Source organism: Erithacus rubecula (genome assembly GCF_903797595.1).
Source record: "Erithacus rubecula genome assembly, chromosome: 17".
Taxonomy (NCBI): Eukaryota; Metazoa; Chordata; class Aves; order Passeriformes; family Muscicapidae; genus Erithacus; species Erithacus rubecula.
This window is the reverse complement of record NC_136669.1, coordinates 8,563,293-8,579,716: the sequence shown is the minus strand read 5'-3', so window position 1 is coordinate 8,579,716 and position 16,424 is coordinate 8,563,293. Positions and strand designations below refer to the sequence as shown.

At 37.2% G+C, this 16,424-nt stretch overlaps 1 protein-coding gene across 3 annotated transcripts in view; it reads right to left on the bottom strand.

Annotated features, from left to right (window-relative positions):
• Positions 1-16,112, bottom strand: part of SNX29 (sorting nexin 29) — a 102,843-nt gene extending 86,731 nt beyond the window's left edge. For all 3 annotated transcript variants that reach the window (XM_079320707.1, XM_079320705.1, XM_079320706.1), the window contains exons 1-9: positions 15,951-16,112; positions 10,389-10,453; positions 9,446-9,498; positions 8,889-9,013; positions 7,592-7,772; positions 6,060-6,130; positions 4,988-5,236; positions 2,863-3,232; positions 2,052-2,170 (exon numbers count right to left, since the gene is read on the bottom strand). In XM_079320707.1, the coding sequence (XP_079176833.1) occupies positions 2,052-2,170; positions 2,863-3,232; positions 4,988-5,236; positions 6,060-6,130; positions 7,592-7,772; positions 8,889-9,013; positions 9,446-9,498; positions 10,389-10,453; positions 15,951-15,957 (1,240 nt within the window). In that variant the 5' untranslated portion in view covers positions 15,958-16,112. The remainder of the gene's footprint in view (positions 1-2,051; positions 2,171-2,862; positions 3,233-4,987; positions 5,237-6,059; positions 6,131-7,591; positions 7,773-8,888; positions 9,014-9,445; positions 9,499-10,388; positions 10,454-15,950) is intronic.
• Between the last annotated feature and the right edge of the window lie 312 nt (positions 16,113-16,424).

Here is a 16,424-nt window from a genome sequence, read left to right as displayed (position 1 = left end):
GATAATAATGAGCTTGCCATTAGTGGGCTGAACTGCCCTCAGAATAAACTAATGCATGTTCCTTCTGACATCATTCATCCAGCACAAGTGCAACTCCCAAAGTCAAGCAAACCAGTGCCTAAGGCAGCTTTCAATCTCAGCAAATTGTCAGTGTGGCTGAGGAGAGGAGGCCTGGATCTGTGTGTATCCCTGTCCCTGACTAGCTGGCACTTGGGTTGTGCAGTGGGCACTTAGTGCAGCCCTCCCTGCACACTGCATCAGCTCCTCTTGCTCAGAGAGCTCAGACCAGGAGAGCACACAGTGGGGTCTGGGGGGATTTCCCAGCACTGATTAACTGATGCCTTTCACCAGCCCAACCCTGTATCACTCTCACATGACAAAGAGGGACAGAAGGAGTGTGTCTGTCCTGTGCCCAGAAGGGATCTGAATGCGCCTGCCGCTCATCTCTAGTAGGCTGAGCATTGCATTCAAAACACTTGAGAGATGAAGCAACACAAAACAAGGGGCTTTGGTGCCTTCTTAGTAAGAGTAAGGTCCTGGGACAGTTATGGATAAGATGCATACAGATATATACAGAAGTCCTCTTCAGTCATCTGCCTCCAGAACTAAGTCTTGGCTTGCACTCCTGATTTTTGATTTCAGATGAAAATCCCCAGCTCAGGCTCCTGAGGCCTTGTGACACCTACTGACAGCAACTGTGAGTTCCCACTCCACACACCACCCCCTATGAACAGGAATGTATTCTTGTATTCCAGATTTCAACCTGTGGATGCTCCCCAACAGATTCTGGTTTACATTGAAGCGACCACAATGCCACAAACTACTCAATGTTTTCTAAATCCATTCCTTCATAAATTAAAAAATACAGGAGCACAAGAAAAAATTAAAATATCCTCGTTTTTCTTTTTTTTTTTTTTTTTAACCACTGGCATTTCTAATGAGGTACATATTTTAAAATACAGCAGAGGGCAGTGTAGCATTATTTTATGATTCACATTTTTGTCACTGAACTTACACAACTGAATTACACTTTTTCACAGGTCTTCAATCAACAATCTATTTAAACTCTTGGACATATAATGTGTATGCAAAAAACATGAAATATTCTACAATTAAAACATTATTTGAAAACCACAGAAAAGTTTTTAATGGTCACTGAAATGAGTATACCCAAGGTTTAGTGTTTTATGAACAGCTAGAAAAATATCAACAGGGTGAGGGGGAGAGCCAATAGAATTTTTTTGGTTTTGGTACTAATACAGATACTGTAAAAGCACCAAGTCTTCTTTTCCATTCCTTTGACCATATTTATTGCTTGCTTCCAATGGTCTACATCATTCTTGAAGTGCCCCTCACTACAGACAATACTGCAGCTGATGTCACAGCAGAGCCAATGGAGCTCACATTTACAAATGACACTCTCATTTATGCACGGCTCTGTTAAGTCACTATCAGCTTGTAACCTGCAGAAAACTACTTGAGGATACTGGCACACGAAAAATTAGACATGAGCTGACAACTGGTGCTCACAGCTCAGACAGCCAGTCTTAGAATAAATGATCTCTGAGAGAGAAATTATCTCTCTCCAAGCCATTCTTCAATTCCCAAACCCTCTTTTGAGCAAATATTTCCCAGTCAGTCATTCCTTATCCTGTATTTCAACAGTTAACAGCTTCTATTGAACTGCTTCCAGCTGCTCTCCAATCTGTCAAGGTTAATTTGAATTCAGCTTCTCAAATACACTTGGAGCTTTTTGCAGCTTAGTGGTATTCTAGAATATGGATATGGAAACTTTTTATAGAACTACCCTAAACTTCAATAAAATACAAGATCAAGCTTGAACAAATGGACCTGGTTTATTTTGACATTGATAACTCCCCCTTAACTAACTACTCAAATGGAGAACCATGATTCAGAATTAGAATAAATTTGAATTGAGCTTTTTATCCCAGTTGTGCAGTATCTCTTGTGTCTGTACAATCCTGTTATTTCATACCACTGTCCCATATTAGAATAAAGGTTGCTGGAATTCTGTGAATTCAAATGCCCACCTGTTTGGGAGTAAGAGCCAACAGCACTGACAGGAAATAGAACATCTGAGTCATCATTCAGGACCTGCAGAGGACTCCAACTGCATATCTGAGAATTGCATGTGACTATTTCGTGAGGCCTATTTAGAACAAACAAACAAACCAAACTATTTATACAGCCAGCATTACTGTTCATAATGCCTATATTTCTTTCAGAGATACCACTACAAAAAAAACCTTTTATTATGCTCTGCTTGCCAATTCTTGGTCAGCCATACATTAATTCATTAAAAACCAGACATTCCAAAGCAGATGAGACAGGCAATGCTTGCCTTTTTCTCTAAATGAATTTCTGTCAGAAATAAAGAAAGCATGTTAGTATCTAAAATTATTCTTTCTCTCTCCATTTCTTCCTGCATTGTTGAACCATCTAACCTCTGATGTAACAAGCTTACTCTGTTTAAAACACACATTTTTATTGTGAAGCCAAAATAGATTTCTTATCATACTAAGAATAAGGAAACATCAAGTAGGCCACAATTATAGCCTGGCTATATTATGCCATAGTTTTAATAACTGAGAACTTCAAGGAGAACAAGAAGTCTGAAATACCAAAATTTGGAATTTCAGTGAAACTTAGAAGCAAAATATCACTGTAGTGGCCTATATTTTTTAAACAGTAAAAAGAAAAAAAGGAGGGAGAAAAATGTGGGGGAGAAGAAATAGGGAAAAGAAAAAAAAAGAGAGAGAAAATCTATAGTTCAGGAAAGGAAAGAGACAGGTGCAGGGGAAGCATGGAAAGTTTACCACTATCTCCTGCACCAATACTTACTTTTCAGAAGTTTCAGTTCCACCCTCTGTGCCTTTATTTCCTAATGATTTTCCATACAGCTCATCTTCATCTGCATCTTCATCATCAATGCTCTTCACATCCAGTTTCTGGTATTCATACTCTCCATTCATGAATACTGAATTGCTCTTCCACGAATGGTTACTTTCACTCCCATTCAGATTTCTTCCAAGAGTGCTTTCAGATGAGGACAATGCAAGAACTGAAGATCTGTCTACACTCTCCTCTGAACTTTCTCCTGTAATCACAGTCTTTGTGCCATCCCCCAAGTTTTGCTCATCTTCCTCTTCATCAAATGAAATTATATTAGTCACTCTTTTCTTCTTTTTTCGATCTTTTTTGTGTTTTAAATCTAGTAGCAATACAAAGTTTTACACAGTTTAGAAAAGAAATAATATATGAAATCTTGTTTTTTTCTTGAAAGAGCTCATGTACTAAATCACTCTAGTCGAGGAAAAAACACTTAGATCTACATGGCATTCATTATCTTTCCATACACAGACTTTTAAATCTATTTACCATCTTTATTTTATATGCCTTACATAATTCAGATTTTAGAAGATATTGTGGAGATGCATTCATACATGATTCAATTGAAACTGGAAAAAAGTTCTACAAACTAAAATTTAATTTAAAAATCAATAGTTAGTCTTCCTGTCACTTTCTCCCACAGACTACACCTCGTGTATAATGCAGAGCAGATCTGCACAACAGAGAAAACATGAAGCCCTTTCAGAGGAAAAACTGAAAAGAACAAACTCACAACATGAACAAAATCCACACCCTCCAATCAAATAGTTTTGTCTATATTCTAAAAATTGAACAGTCAGTTTTCAGCTAATTAGCTCTTGGTTGAGAAATACACTGAAATTCTCTCTGATTACACCAGATGTGTTCAGTGACAGCACTTATTTTACACTATTACCTATTCTCACTGAATCAGATATCACATGAAGCTAAATGCAAAGCTGAAGCACTCCAAGAAATATCAGAAATTTACTAACCAAGACATGTCACACTGGGACCAAACTGCTTTATTTAATTCAAGTCGAGCTGTTATATATCCACAAAACACACTAACATACTTTTTAAAGGCTGTTAAAACCCATTCTGGTTGCAAATAGAATTCCAATGAAGAAAACAGACTTTAATGAAAACATCTGACTTGCTCTAGTGTTCCACATATAATTGCATTTGGACAAACTCAATTTGTCCAAAGTGACATTTCATTAGATGTTGTACCTTTCATGTTCTGTATACACATGTGCTGTACACATCAGGTACATCATGTTATGGAGTCATATGCACCATATGGTCAATTATTGTCTTGTTTCAACTTGCAAGGCTATTCTATACTAACAAAGTTATCCCAAGTCAGTATCACCTATAATTTTAATGTCATTTAAGTGCTAAACAACAAAAGTTTTACCACAAGTTTTTTCTAAACACTGTGTTTTAAGGCAAAGTCTATTTTAAATGCAAATAAAAACCAGATTTTCTATTCCTTCTATTCCTACCAGATTCTCATGTGGGGCTTTTTTCTCAAACCAAAACAATCTATTATCTAACCTCAAACCTTGTTTCTTAATTGAAAAGCAGATAAATCTTCCTGCAATTTTGTACTTTTACAAAGCAAAACAAACATTTAGCTCAACTTCCAGAAACATAAATAATAAAATATTACATTGTTAATTTTGGAACAGAAATTATATAATGAAAATCACATTTTGCTTGACTGATTTCAAATAGTAAGAGATTAAGACTTTGGGTCTTTGTTAGTAACTAACATCATACAAGCTGGTTGTAACACCAAGAACTCTAAAGGTAAAGAGTGTATGAGTAAATTTTCATCTTGGTAATTATCTGCTTTGCATAGGAATACAGACTGTAAACATATTCCCAACCCAAAGCAGATTACAAGCTAAGATTTGTATCTGATATATAACAAATTATATACATCACTGTATGTCCAACTGGCAAGGTGACAAAAGACAACATTAAAAATGAAAAATCATTACATCACAAACTTCAAAGCATAAAAAGTTACTTAAACACACTTGAATACTTTCCAAGCTTCTGAATGGCACTAACATTGATAAAAGCTTACCTGCATTGACATTCCTGGACAGAACAGGCAGTGGGTCAGAGTCCTGGTCAGGTTTTATGAGAATGGAGACTGCAGATGAGGCAGTGATCTCCCGGAGGAGGCTGCTGACACCCTGAGTGGACTCTTTCAATAATGAAGTTACATTTTGTGTGGATTCCTTTAACAAATCTGACACAGTGGGTGTGCATTTGCTCTGCCCATTTAAATCCTTATTATCAATGTTGATAGCAAAAAGAATGGAGTTCAGACCTTCAGATAAAAGAAAGGGGGGAAAAAGAGAATAGAAATGCACCATATACTCCACATGGAAGTTATGATCATAGAAGCTAAGGATTAACAAAGCTATGACATGGAAAACATTTTTCTCAAAAATTTCCCACAGTTCCCAATGTACAAATTCTTATTCTTTCATGTAGCATTCAATCCTTCCTAGATTATATTCAAGCTGATGCAATCAGTACTGAATTCTTCTTGATGGCTGTGTGAACTCATTTATTTATAATCTTTTATTTAAACCCAGTGCAACTTTAGTATTTGTTGGTTCCTATATTCTATTAGAAAAAATGCCCATGAACCTTGTCTTGCAGAATGAAGCATGTGACAATGTATTTGAGAAAGGGGGTATAAAAGATAATAAAATATCACTGATGTGATTGAACTCTAGAAAAGTAAATTATTTGTTATCATTCCTTACTCTTACTCTCCTTACCTGTATTTACCTGTAATTTGGACCTTACTATAAAATTCCATCATTACTCTTTTTTAGTCTGGAATAACCCACTTTGCTTTCTCTAAATTCCACTGGTTTTAAGTTAACCTTGACAGCTGAAGAGTTAAAAAATTTATGTGCAAGATTTTTGAGTTGTAAGAAGACCAGATCCAGGATTTTAAGAATCCATCATTTCATAGCATAAATTGGCATAATACCTTGACTTTTCACCCTAGTTGTGTATTTGACACACATTCTCCACATAAGAGTGTATTGGAGAAGCTCCTCACAACCAGAAACAGAAGTAACATCTCAAAATGCAATATTTTTCCAAGAGCAGTTAAACTGAAAAGAAACTTTTACCAGCTGCCATTGTAGGGATCATACTGGAACGTTCTTCATCCATCATAAAAGACCAGTCTTCATAGAAGACACTGCAATTTAAAGGGAAAAAAAGGACATGCAATCCTATAGTAATATATACTTCACTTCTGAAAGACAAGAAAACTCTGAAGAATAAGTAGGAAAACTCAGGGCCTGGGGGTGCACACCACATCAGCAGTCACAACATCTCTCTTTACCTATTGCTATACATGTTTTGGGAAGTCCAGAATACATGAACACAAACAAAAGTGTTCCCTTTACCTTGAGCAGCCTCCTCTGGTGGAAGTGGTCCCTGCCCATGGCAGGAGGGTTGGACTACACAATCTCTAAGGGTCCTTTTTAACCCAAATTCCAATATTCCGTGATTCTGTGACCTGTTTCAATATCCAAACCCACACCAATTACTCTAAATAGTGTAAACTATGAACTTGGATGTAAAAAAACCCACATTTTTTCACTGTGAACACATAAATTTAATTGTTCTAAGCCTGGTTCTTTCTAGTAGCAGAATGCTATATTTTTACTATCAGCATTCAATTAATTAAACAACAAAACAGATAGCAAGAAAATCCTATTAAACAACTCTGACAGGTTCATTTAAAATTTTCCAAAACATATAATTGGGGTGTAAACTGACTCTGTAAATCCCATTGAAATCTGCGTAACATTTAAGTCTTCAAAATTCTGGAATAAATCTTTTCAGAAATAGCATTACAATGCAGTGTGCTGATAATCATTATACTATGCAACAATTGCTACATGAGAGTAAATAGCAATCCAAGTCACTAATCTCCTAATGGTTTCCAGACCTTTTGCTTTATTTCATTTACCTTTATTTGATTTATTCAAAATCTGTTTTGCAAGAAAGCTACAGATGACTAGAACAAACTAGAAACGAATGTGGTATTAATGAATTCAGGCAATAATCTTATCCACTAGATCCATTAATCAATGCCAATTAATAAAACGCCTTTCTGCTGAATCCACCAACTTGACCAAGTGGTTTAAGCAAGCTCAACAGTTATTGATAACAAAAAGGAAAACATTTCAAGTTTTCATAAAGAAAAGGAGTTGGGGATATGAGAAAAAGGCAGGACTCAGTTCATGAACTTAAGTGTATTTCGCACTTCCAAAGTACTTTAGGATTTCATCAGGTGTAGTAAGTTATTCTCAGGAACTGTAACAAAAGGTTCACAAACTGCTACCAAACAACTTCCCAGTGATCTGTAGCCACAGCTTCCCACTGCTGCACTGCTGGAGTTTTGCAATTACAGGATGAGCATCTCCAAAAGGCAACAGGCAATTACCACTGATGAATTGATCACACAGAGCTGCAATTGTGCACTATTTTAGTGGAACGAGAGAGGCACCTTAAAGCATGGTGTCCAAGTTGCAGTGAGGAAAATTATTGAAAGAACAGGGAATGGATTTAGGGAAGAGATCACATGTTGCCTGGGTTTCAGACATTTGCCAGTACACTTCCTGCACTACAGAGGTATCAGACACAGTACCTGAGGCGGCTCTTATCTGCCAGCAGCATGTGAACGTATCTTTCCAGGGAATGTTCGTTCAGAGCACAGCGCAGCCAGGCCCGGCCTCTGCCAATGTCTGTGGTGATGGCCTTCAGAGAGTAGAAGCGCTGCAGCTCGTGCCTGTTCAGCACTTCTTTCACATAATACCAGAACACTGGCTCTGGAATTTAATGATTAATAATAATAATAATGACAACCACCCCACCAAGAAAGCCACTAAGCTCATACCTGAAGACATTTACATGTAAATTTATAAAGCAAACAGGTAACAATATAACTTTGAACAAAGGTGAATCATTTACCCTCTCTGTGCAACGCACCAACAAAATAAGTTATTTATTCCTCCAGAAGTCGGGCTATTTAAGCACTTAGAACTTTTCACTTCGCTAAAAAGCTACACAAATTAAAGGATTTTATCTGACATTTTTACATAGAATTCACATTTAAAAACACATTTAAGCTAGTATTTTATCCACAAGTTCTTATGTTCAACTGGAAACATTATGGAAGGGAAAAGATTTCTTTAGAACTCTATGTTACCACTGATGTGAAATGTTGGAAAGCAAGCCCAAAGGGACAGGTAGCTCCAGAATTTGCAGACATGCATCTGACAAATTCATATTACTTTAGAAAACAAAAGTATTGCATTTAAATGGCAACAATATCTCTTTACACTAAAACACTTTCTGTGTGCTTTTCCCAAATATTGATAAAAACTGATCAGTATCTTCCTATAGTTCTGACTAAAAAAAAAAAGAAAAGCATCATGGTGAAGAGAAAAATAAAGTAATCTTTTCTTTGAATGTGGAGGAAGTAATAAAAACCAACCCAACCAGTACAAGCAATATTATTTTTCTTTCTAAAAGTACATCAATAATTAGAAGTCAAACATATCTGACGTACATAGCAGACGGCATTTAAAGAACTGAGTAAGACAAGGGCAAGAACAAAAACATTGTTTTAAAAACTTAACAGCACAATTATACAACCTTGATCCCCTACCAGAATTCAAAATAAATTTTCCACTACACATGATGCAACAGGAGGAAGTGCAGATTTCCTAACAGCAATTATTCTAGAGAAACTTGGAATGCAAGTTAAACTAGACTAAGAAGCAACAGTCATTTTCACTACTACTTCTACAACACACCAAGTGTAAAGTATCCTACCAACAGTCTGCAGTTTGGTGCAATGCTTAAAACTTCTATTAGAAATTATACCAGTTGACTGAACATATGAACTAATTAAAATAGGTTAGTTACAATTAGCAACTTACCTGTTTCAGTTTTGCTGGAGAAACCTGCAGCCTGTTTGATTGCTGCTGCTGTCAGTGCTAATCCCCGGCTCCTCCTCAGGCCATGCTGGAAAACAGCTTCAAACTGAGCACACAGACAGGTCACCCTGCAACAGAATTTTTAATGAACTCATGTAAAAGGAACTATGAAAAAATCATAGTGAAAATCAACTATGTTTCTATACAGCAACTTTATTTGAGATCTCTGAATAGGGAATGTAAAGTGAAGCATTATCTTGTAAGCAGTGAAAGATCCCTTCTATGCAGTAATCTCTTTATTTGCAAGCAGTATTAATCTACTTATGCCCACATTCTCATCATAATGATTGAAAGCTGAGGCACAGGTTACATTTAGAAGAATTGGCAATAAATTTGAGAAATCACCCTCACCTGCTAGAGGGGTTGTTAATCATGTTATTTCAGCTTCAGCTCTCCTACCTCTCATGCAATGTTATTTTTTAAGCATGTCAAATATTTTGTGCTATGCTTTATGTCATTATGATGCAAAATCTAAGCACATTAATCTTAGACTACTTTACCTGCTATCAGAGTCTGAAGCAATTTCTTTTCTTCCTCCAAATCGTATTTGACACTGCAATACACAGATTTTAAGAAATTTTAATAATGTTTTGTTATGCTAAATAAATTCAGTTTTCTGAACTATTTCTATATATGAAGCAAAGTCATATAAAAAAAAAAAAAAAGAAGAAGCACAAAATAGAGCACTTCAAAATACAGACTGCATCCAAAAAGTGCTCTAGAGCATCATGTTACATTAATGGGCTGCTCTTGCAGTACAAATATATCCTCACTAGCCAGAGCAACACACCTGCAGGTCCTTCAGTAAATTGAAAACTGTGTGGAAATTACTACTTTTGAGTTTTAAATGTGTACCCACAAAACCAAACCTTGCTCCTACTCAGGTCAGTGCTACAATTAGAGAATCACTCTTTATAAAACATTTCACTGGCTTACTTCTGAGGCATTCTTTTGCCTCCCAAGCTGTCCCAAATTAACTCCAGTCTATTAAATTGTATTCACTGAACTTCATGTTGGCACAAATACAGACATCAATATATAAATCACATCTTTACATGTATTTTAACCATTCACTAAAAATCTAGTGCAAAGAAAAGAAGATGCTACTCTAAAAGTAAGACTTTGTAGTACACTGCAATTTAGTTCAGTGATATCAGGATTACAAGAACATATATTCCTAATATATATTCTATAATATTACATATATTTAAAATAGATATATTATAAATATAACTTGTCCAGAATAAGAATTTTAAAGAAATACTGCACAATAGTTGTTTGCTAGCAGACAAAAACTTGTACTACGTGAAAGCCACGATTTCTTCTTTGTTTCCTTTTCTTCTTTTTCCTTCTCTTTGTTAAACAAAAGCAAAGACAGTCCCTGCTAGTAGTGACAATTCTGAGTAAGCCACTGCATGTGTGTTGGATTTTTGGATTTCTCACCTGTTTAACTGCATCCAGCAGCCGTTCTAGAAGAAATTGTCTTTTAGTGTCATTGCTCTGTGAACCTGAAAACCAACAAAATCATATCATGTTAAAATATTTTTTTTAATACATTTGGGCCAACACTAACTTCTTTCTTTTGGCCCTTGAAAACTTCCTTCCCATGATAATTATTCCACTAAATTAACTAAAGTATTTTCTCTAAGCAAAAGGATGCAGTACAAACTGTGTTTTAAGGTTTCAAGCAGTCTTTCTCTAAGAGGAAGCAATACGGTTTCAAATATCATCTAGATTCTTATTTTAGCAATATTTTGAAGATATTTTCACCAGTACCAAACACAGAATAATTATTCAAGCTGATGCACAGCTTGCCCTGAGTTTCTTAGTACTGGTGTAGTACAGCATCACATCACTAGAAAAGAATGGAAAACAAGAATGACACACCAGGAATATCCTCTTACTGTCAAACCTTACTGCAGAAAGAGTTTTAAGTCAGGTGAACAGAGAGCAACTGTTACAATAAATCCCTTAAATTTAACTACCAGCATAGTTGTTCTGGTTAACACCTACAAAATCTATTTTGTTACTATATAAGGTGCTATGCAAGACTAACTTCTCAAGCTGTTTCAACAACAGCATAATACTTTACTTTTTGGAATATTCTTTATAAACTCCCACTAATATGGTAACATTTATTCTTTTAGATAACCTACACTGCCGGTGTAATTTCTTTATTCTCAGCTTAAGTTCAAAACATCCAACAGAAACCTCTGTGACATCTCTGGAGTTAAAGTCATTCTATTCTCCTTTCAAAGAACATACAACCAATGTACATATGGACTGAAAGCCAATTATCCAAACTCTGCATGAGCAAATTCCTCCTGACTGAAAATCAAACACCACACACTAAGCCCTCTAGCAAAGAGAGATGATCAAAAATATGTGCTTCCTCTTGCTATCTGACACTGTGAGGTCCAAATCCCAGAATTTCCTATCTTCATAATCCCATTCAAAACAGGACCAGCAGGACAGGAGAGAATTTGTCTGGTTGAAATGATTCTGCCCTTGTTTAAATGTATATATTCATATAATACATAAGTACACATTACATTGATATAATGTATTATAAAAATCCATATTCATCTATAAATATACTAATAGAATTCATATTCCATATGGTTTCATATATTCATTAAATAGAAGAAACCCCCCACAGTATGGCAGAATAATAAACACAACAGGAAAAACGTGCAAACATAGCTGCTAACTAAGCTTCCCAACGCTGATTTTGCTGACTACAGTGCATTTTCAAGAAGCTGTGCTTCCCATTTTGAACTCTGACTCAAACTGTGCAGACATGTGATATGTGAGGTCTGGGGTAGTTAGTCAAGCACTCCAGTGCACACAAACAATGTTCAGTGCCAGTCCAGGACTCCAGAAACAAACCCCACACCAAATGGGTTTTAGTTTCCTAACAGCTATGCCAGTTATGCCAGTGTGAAGATAAGGCTAAATTCATATAATCCCTACCATTCCACACTATGCTCCTTCAGAGAATGCAATTTATTAAACAATATTCAATGTTCTTACCACACATACATTGCCAAAATGAAGATGTATATATGCCTATGTATCCACTTGCTTTATAATAAATCACATCACCGTACAACAAAGATAACAATCCCAACTTTTAGAGTAACTCCTCATGTTTAGTAACACTGAATATACACAACTCTACAGATTTTCTCTGTTTTTCAAAACACATTATTCTTACACTATCTAACACAATCTACACAATCTTACACTACCCACCTACCTGCAAGAAGAGGCATAACACAATATCTCTCTTTATATTAATAGCTTGAGACAACATCAGAACAAATGCATACAATTAATAATGTCATGACCAGAAAAACATCTATCAAATGAAAATAATAGTAGGTGAGCCAAGTTTGTCATCCAAATGCAATACATGCAAGTTTTTAAATTTACATTTCGTTGGACCCTTTGTATCTATTTAGTAACAGAAATGATTTGCAACTAGATTCCAAACTGTGATCAACATAAAAAAATGCATAAAAACAGAATACCTACTGATGTTCGCTATACTAATTAATGCTCTAAACCACTAAAGCATGTGATACCAAACAACCTCAACTTTACACAGGGGGAGTGCCATGTGCATTTTCTCTTTACTTGTAAATTTGCACTACTAACAATCATGACTGGAGGAGGTAACAACCAAGAATTCCAGAAGCCCTTCAGATCACCCTTACCATTAACAGGGCTATAAGTCCATGTAATGTGCCTGCTGAGGGCTTTGCTGAGGTTTCTCTTCAATGCACATCTTAAATTCTTCTACTGCTGTTGCTTAACAGAAGTTTTACAGGTAGAAGAAAAAGAATATTCACAAAGTCTAATTAAAAAAAAAAAAAAAAAGTTTCTTTGTCTCTTATTTTATGCTGAGGGTATATTTTTCTTTGTAACAAGGTTAGAAAATATGGTAGTATTTAGTAATGGTTTTGTTTCAAGTAGGTGGAAGGTAAAAATAAATCTCTACTAGCTCTATTGAAGACTCAGTTCTTTCACATTTTCATTTTCTAAACTAAGTCTTTAGAAAACAAAAAAAGAAGCATATTTTCAGACAAGAGCACCAATTAAGTGTGATCAACTCCAGCTGATTTAAAGACTAAAAGTGTACTACAAACTGACTAAAATATCCTTCTCCTGATTCAGAATAACAGTAAAAAACTGCAGAAACAAACATACAAATACAAAATACAGAATGCTTAAAACCAGAATTACTCAGAAAAAGGCTGTATTTAGAGTATAACAATAAAAAAGGAAGTTCATACGTGACTCTAAAAATAATTGTGGAAACATAAGGTTGCAAAAACTAAGAAACCTAAAGAGACTCCTCCCACCAACATCTACTAAGTCAAAAAGGGTTTAAAATAGGCTCAGGTACTGCACCTGCCTCTGTTGACCCTCCTCATTTTCTGTTGTTCAAGGTCATGCTTTCCTATTTTTAAAACAAACTTCTCTTCATACTCTGACACAAACATCCACACCTACAGCAGCAGCAAACTGGCATACAAGTAAAGGAAAGCAGGATTTTCATCCAGTTCTTTCTAGATAAAGCCCTCTCCAGCACCACATGCAGCATATAAGTAAAACAAATGAATCTCATATTGCTCTTATATATGTCCTGAATGCAACATTTCAGATGCAATCCCTTTTGCTTGCTCTAATTCAGGTTCTGATAGCACAAGTTTAAGATAAAACAAACACAGACCTAATTTAAATGCTACCTTATACTACATTATTATGATTCTACTGCCTCACCCCCCCCACCACGAGTTGCTTTTTCAAGTTTTTTTTAAACCATCATTAAACAAATGACAACACCCCCAATTCTTGACAATCACATAAATCTTGTATCCTTGTATTATTTGCCTTTAAAGTTTAGCCTACTCAGCACTGCACAATAAAATATGAGTATGTAATTAGTAAGCAGCATTAGTAATATTAAGGTGATGCTTACATCAACAGGAAATACCTTCACATCCACTAGAAATACACTGTAACTAAAGAAAATAAACATAAAACATAATTATAGACATTAAGAAGTTCTTTCATCTATATTTTAGGAACAGCTCTGTTAGTTAAAAGGGCTAAAACTGGGAATAGAAGTACAGACAGTGCTATAACAGGCACTAAAAGAATGATATGGTTAAAATTGACGAGATGTTAACATGAGCCATCTCCTTTATCTGAACCAAGCACGATAATGATAGATTTCTCTGTTCTGATCAGTTTAACTTATATTATTCTAGAAAAATACTGCTCAGCATTGCATAACATTAATGTTCGTCAAAGTGCAACGTTAAGGGTTTTTTTTGTTACCTTGCTGTCTAATCGAAATTGTTGCAAAAACCTTATAATTCTTGGCAGGGGCTATACAAGGGTGGTTACCATGCAATTGAACCACTATTGTCAATGTCACCCCAGGCATTACTCTAAGTAATTAAATGTTTCTATTCTCATAAACATGTATCTCTTCATTGTCTTTAAAAAGTATTAAAGGTAATAAAAATAACTACACGATGAAGCTTTAGGCCACATGAGGTGTTACCTTGACTTTTGAGTCACAGAATCCAAATGGAGCTCTCAAAGATTAGTCTCCTAGGAAGATTTAGGCTGTAATTTGCATAAATTTGCACAAGGCAATTCCCAGTTTGAATTCATCATTGAAGGGCCAAGGTTTTCCATATGAAAATAATGACTCTTACAAATTTTGCAATTATGATTTAGTCTATATTGTGTCAAGATCTGAAGCATTCGAGAAATGCAAAAATTTTCTTTTCCCATGCTTTAAAAGATTTCACTGTTACTTGCATTTTTCACAACAGGCTTCTCCACAATAATCTTTTTTTTTTTGCCTCATCTCTTCCACAAAAATCTTCTATTTTCTTCCTACCATAAAGGTGAGAACAAAACAGAGAAAATACAAGTGAAGTGGTTTTATTTTTCAGTTCATTTTCAGAAATGACTGTTCCCCATAAAACACATAGCATTTAATTACTCCAGTTAAATCATCAGGTTTTTTCTTACTGCCTTTAGCAACAAAGATCACTATGTATTAGATCAGGAGAAGATCAATACATGATCCAATTCTCAGGTGCAGAGTGTTGTCTGCAACTTGCATTGCTGAAGATATACGAAGAGACACATCTAAGTTTTTACCAAAGAACCTCACTTCCCAAAAAGCCCCAAACAAATCCTTGCCAATGTGTTTTAATGCATATGAAATAAATATCACTTATCCTTTACATCTACAAGAAGTCTATTTAATTTTTCAACTCTGTGCTAACAAGTAACTCTCCACGCTGGCCCATTCAAGAGGATCTGCTTCCTCCAGCCCTGTGACCCAGTTTATGGGTCACAGCTCTCATGCAAAGCTTCAAGTATTTCCTTGACAAACACCTCAAAAAGCTCAGGATTTAGCACACATTTATCCTCAAGATTTAGCACACCCTCCGCACCACTTCCCTGTACCAGAGAAATGACAACATGCTGACAGACGCATCCTCACCGGGACTCACTTAGGGACACAGCAACAGGAACCCTTTTTCCACAAGCCGTAGTTCTCCCCTCTCTCACCGACTGCATGCTTCTGAGTTCATATTTTTAGGGGTTTTTTAACTCTTATTTTCTCTTGGTCATTTATTTCCCCAGGAGTATTTCCTGTGATTTTTCAGAGCTGAGGCAACACAAATGCCCGAGCCCAGCATCAATTGTGCTGCAAGCCAGTGCCACGCTCAAGGGCAGGGTTTAGGATTTAAAACGGGGTAAAACGCCACTTCGGGGGGACTCGGGGAGCCGGAATGAGGAACGGGATGCGGTGATACGAGACCCGGGTGTCCCAAGCACGGCACCAGGGAGCAGCGCGAGGGAACGAGGGCAGCGCCACTCCCGCCCGGGCCCGGGGCACGCTCTGCCCGCGCCAGCCCCCGCAGCGCCCGGCGGGCCCGGGGCGGAGGGGCCCGGCCCGGCACTCACCGCTCATGGTGCCCGCGGGGCTCCGTCCGCCGGAGCCGCCGCTCTCCCGCACGGCCACGGCCGGGCCGGCAGCTACCGCCCGCCCCGGAACCCGCCCGGCGCCCCGGAAGGTGAACACGGCCCGGGAGCGCCGCGGAGCGCTTCCCGGCCCGGGGCTGCTCCGCGCGGCCCCGGCGCTGCCCTCAGCCCTCAGCGCGCACCCGGAGCCACCGGCTGAGGCAGCTGCGGGGCAGCAGCGCGACTCCGCGAAAGGAACGGTGAGAAAGGTGGGACAAAGGGTTCTCTGCCGCGTGTGCTGCACAGGGGAAAGCTCGGAAAGGGTCGTTAAATAAAAACAAAAAAACAAAGCGATGCTAATAAGAAATGTCATAAGTCTGTAAGCCTATTTGGGAGGTGTTGGCCCTGTGTGGCCAAAACCACCCAGAGTACCTAATTCCCTACTCACCCCAAACTTTGTGTCACCCTCCTAAAGAT